Raw genomic sequence first — 4,614 nt, 5'->3', positions numbered from 1 at the left:
CAGGCTTTGGCGGGCATATCACGCGCTAACATGGGTAGTGTGGTTGTTCCAGTCATCGTAGTCTATGTTGCTATCGCCTCTATCTCCTGGCTGTAGTCAGCGCGCCGAGCCAATGCGAGGTCTCTTGCCTGCGCACCTCGTTACGATGCGTACGACCCCAGCCTACTGCGTGGCTTCTTTACTTTGGCTGAGGCCTGCTAATGCCAGTCGCGTTGTTGCCTCGTCCAGTGCACTGCAGCAGGTTTCTTCTGCCCCGGAGATAGCGGTGCGCCCAATGTGGCGAGCGGCCACGTGGAACAGAAGGGGCCAGCTAGCGAAGCACGGGCTGGCCCAGCTGTAAGTTACACGGCTGCGCCGCCAGTTTGACACGGATGCATGCGGTTCGCATGGCTCCAAGAGCTGCAGGAAAGTGTTTTTCTGTATGAGAAGACTGAAGTGTTTTGTATGCAGCCGACTGACCCGGGAAGTTTACGGATTTGTCGTGGGCTCCCCAACAGCAACGGGAGCTACCCGGGAGCGGCTTCTCCCGGCCGCCGCTGCTCCGACGATAGGACTCAGCGTGGCGTTCAGACGATCGGTCATTTTCCAGCCTCCGAAGGTGATAGGTCAAGTGATTCGCCTTGTGTTACCTCAGAAGCAAAATCGTGCGAGAAGTTACCGGAGCTCTAGCTTCGAATTCGTAGCCTATCTGTGCTCCGCGCAGCTTGGACCATGCCTTGTGCTGCGTTGTCGGCTTCCTTTGAGGCTCCTCTTTCACCGTAGAAAGCACCTTGTGGGAGCCACCGAACCATTTTTTTTTCTGCTGTTGTAGCTCAATGGTAGAGCCACTGATTTAAGTCCTTTTTCTTCTGGCTCGCTTCGGTTCCTGGCAGAAGTGCTGTCCCAGCACACCTGCCCTCCTGGCTTTGCGGTACCTGCCCCGCCGCTGCGGGCGGAGTCTGCTTTTCAGAAAAACGACACACCGAAGAGACCACTTGCCCAGAAGAGAATAACGTACAATATCCGCTAATCTCGGAATCCTACAACTCTGCTTCGCGATTGTCACACCTGTTGCTTCTCCCTTTTACATATGGCCATTTTTCTCGTCAACATGGCCGCTAATTCGGCGTAGTTGCTTGCTCACTCCAGGCTCTAAAGCTCTGCGGAAGGTTCCGGTGAAGCTTTCATACTTAGTCCATCTAGTTCTGCGTCGAGCACTTTAGCCGAGCTCAGCGGCAGGCAGCGAACGCCCTGTTCCTCGGAAGTCTTTGTTGATCCCGCGCCTCGGGGGTCAGGCACTCCACCGTTTCGGACTCGCGTGAGGCAGCATGCTTCACCAGGAGATTCGAGGAGTTCCCCCCGTCGGGAGGGGGTCTTGCGCAGGTTATCACTGCCTCTTTCGTCATGTTCCCACCCCTCCTGTGAATCGCGGGCGGCCTTCGGAAGCACTGGCAGACGAGCGTGATCGACAACTCTTCGTCTCGCGTTACTTTGCCGATGTAGCTGAGCATGTCTCCTTCTCTTCTCAGTCCGACAGGAAGTTGCTTACCTCGGCGGAAATGAGTCATGCGGACGACTTTGTAGGAGTGGATGTTTTGACTAGGACGCCCCACTGCAGAAATACGTCGCAGCCTTTATGCGTATCGGCGTCTCCATCGGGACTGGCATCTTCCTCAGCCGGAGAACCGAGTGCGCGTAACCCGGTTCTTGATGCTCTTGTCGGCAGCGAGGTAGACAAGTCGGCAGTTTCCTGTCACGACTCTCCGGTGCCGGTTTTCATGGACCAGTTTTGCCTTTTTTACTCCCGGGACAGCAACGCTGCAACGAAGACGAGTGATCTTGTAACTTCAGGCCCAGGCCTCGACTCTGAGTTCGACGTTTGGAGTCTTGGAAAGACAAGCAGTTCCGCGCTTCGGTGCGCTACTATTCCGACGTCCTCCTCGTCTTCCGAACAGTCTTTCAGAGGATCCCTGTGTCGTTTAGATGATGCCACTTCGCTGTTTGACGTTCAGGGTTCCCGAACCATTCATCCAGTCTACGCAGAGACAGCCTGTCACGGCCGGGCTCCTGACGACGTCTCCGCTGGCAGCGATGTGTCTACCGATTCCTCGCATGAAGGCGCTACACCGAGTGGAGACCTCAGTTGCGAAGCCTTACAGGCCGGGTGCACACACGGCGGCCACATCCGCCACATGCGCAGACTGCGGAATGGTCATTACCGCCGAATCCTCGGGGGCTGGCATGAAACCGCTACAGAGCAAGATGGGAGCCAAGAGAAGCTTAGTGACTCGTCGAGATTCGACTTACTGGGGTGGTGCTGCCTTGTGGGGCCCTCTGAGTCTGAGGAGCGAACCCGGACGGGAGGGCGGGGCCCAAAGAAGCCGTGTACAAAGTGTGAAAAGCTCGAACAGAAGATTCGCGACCTAGAATCCCGGCTAAACTCTGTGCGGTCAGGCAATGACGATCTGATAGAGAATCTGAGAGCGAAGAACGATGAACTGAAAACTGAGCTAGGCATTGCAGACAGGCGCATTGCGGCGCAGAAGGAAACGGAGCGAGAACTTCAGGATGAACTCGAGAGACTGCGTAGAAGAAACTCGCAGGCAACGCGTGGCTCTATGATTGCAAATCAGGGGGAGCACTTACATTCAAATAACCTGGTGGGCCTACAGCAGGATGAAGCCGATCCTGAGCCAGAGGTGATCCCGCGAGCAGAGATGACGGACACCGGGGTTCAAACGAAGCGTGTTGGGGTAGTAATGATCAAGAGCATGCCACTGAAGGAGGGCGTCTTCATAGACGCGTTAATGGGCGGGAAGTGCTGCAAAATGGCTCTCAGAGTAGATTATGGGCTACGGCTCATTGTTTTGAATAGGCGGGATGTCATTAAGTTTGTCGTGATCCTTCGGATTGCCCAGCTGGTGACTGCTCACAAGGAGCTCACCGAGTTACTGTCACAAAAGCGGATTCGACAGGCGCATAGTTGGGATGAAGACGATCTGGACAACTTGGTGGCCCTGCGTGTTAGCGCACTCAACCGTGAGGAGTTAATCTTTTGCGCTTTCTCGTCTCCGCTACTTAGGGACATATTTGTGGAGCATACTAAGCAGCTGCGCTACAGCGTCGAGGCCGAGAAGGGTAGAATCAACAATAAGGGCTTCGAGGGTGAAAACATGGCAGGCGAGTGGATAGTTGGGCAGCAGAGTCTCCAGAACACCGAAACCGGGAGGCTGGGGACACAACAGGAGTTCAGCGGTTCAGAAGGGGACTCATCAGTTGATGAGATCCAGGAGGCCCCTAGTGGTGTGCGAGAGAGTAGTTCATGGAATGGAAGGACAATGACGTAGACGGAATGCTGAAAACTGAAAATTCAGACTGGAGGAAGGTTAATCGCTTCAGCTTAAGGTAGGGTATAGCAGGCAATCGTATGCTTCAATGTATGTCCGGGTCAAGACAACGTAATGGGCCTTTCGCGGATGTGTACAAACAAACTTGCTGCGTGATCCGTGTCCTACTGCCCGGGGCGGGGGTACACATGCTTCTTTCTCCAGGCTCTTTCTCGGCAACTAAGATAGCATTTGCTTGATGTGGTCACGGGATGCTGGCGTGGCTGGCCTTTCGGCCTCAACTGTTGTGGCGGTCAAAAGAACCCGAGGAGCGGCGGAGGAAGCTGCGCTACGTCAAGGGTGATGTGGTGGACTGTCTGATTTTGCTTTACGAGCCATGCTCAAAGAGCGCATGCCCACTCCGCCCTGTACTCACGCCATGTCTTCCCGGAACGAAAAGATCGGATGAAGTTGTTACCAAGCACGCTTGTGTGTCCTTTCTCTATTCAAGCCCTCTTGGTGAGCAGTCTGTGCTGTAGGCTCGAGCTCGGGGTCCTCTCTGTATGACTGAAGGTTCAGTCCGTGGTGCCATACGGGAGGTGACAATCCCAGCGTCTGGCGCTTTATAGCTGGAGCCTCAGGTTAGAAAAGCACGTTGTTCTTCCAAGTGGGCTACCGCTTAGGCCATATTGCTCGGAGGTGTGCGCGCCATCTGAGTTCGTAGGCATTGCATTTGAGGGGGGGCAGTGCGCGTGCTGCATTACCATCTTCTGAGGCAACACTCGGCTGGCTCCTGTCTTCGAACGCTCTCGCTTGCACGGCTGCCCTGTTTCTGCTGGTGTGTTATTTTGTGAATTCCGCGAAAGTGGCGAAGTGTAGTGTAGGGTTTGACCGTACTCGTCCGAAACACTTTCTGTCTGGTCATGAGATATCGTGTGTGGATGCTTCACGCCTCAACACCTGCGGCTCAAAAATAGTGCTGATGATGTGGTGCATTCAACCTTCGGTTTGATTTGCTCGTGTTGCTGATTGCTCGTCCTCGACCGAGGCAATGCAAGAGCAACTGACGCCAGGACGGCGGACGGCGGCCCGCTAGTACCTCAGTCGCTCAGTGCAGTTACTGCGTGAGGGTCTTTCCTAAGCTTTCATGTACAGCTTCCAGTAGTGCCCCAGCTTCTAGGTTTCGTGAGATTCGTGGTTGCGTTGCCCTGAGCTATGCTAATGCTTCGTAAATGGCATATACAGTAACTGGATGCTCGTAAATTGCCTACAATCAGTCCTGTTACAGTGCGTACTTACTTAGCTCCTC

General features: G+C 54.6%; 1 protein-coding gene across 1 annotated transcript; it reads left to right on the top strand.

The window, feature by feature from the left end:
- The first annotated feature begins 373 nt into the window (after nucleotides 1–373).
- CSUI_008546 (uncharacterized protein) lies at nucleotides 374–4,229 on the top strand. Its single transcript, XM_068068675.1, has one exon. The coding sequence runs from the start codon at nucleotides 1,308–1,310 to the stop codon at nucleotides 3,324–3,326; it is 2,019 nt and encodes a 672-aa protein (XP_067919350.1). The 5' UTR covers nucleotides 374–1,307; the 3' UTR covers nucleotides 3,327–4,229.
- Nucleotides 4,230–4,614: the final 385 nt, after the last annotated feature.

The sequence above is a fragment of the Cystoisospora suis genome (assembly GCF_002600585.1).
Source record: "Cystoisospora suis strain Wien I chromosome Unknown contig_4819, whole genome shotgun sequence".
Lineage (NCBI taxonomy): Eukaryota > Apicomplexa > Conoidasida > Eucoccidiorida > Sarcocystidae > Cystoisospora > Cystoisospora suis.
Note: the sequence above shows the minus strand (reverse complement) of the source record. Positions and strands in the feature narration are given on the sequence as shown.

Coding starts and splice junctions, on each gene's coding strand:
- CSUI_008546 (XM_068068675.1), top strand. CDS start 1,308: ATGCTTCACCAGGAGATTCGAGGAGTTCCCCCCGTCGGGAGGGGGTCT.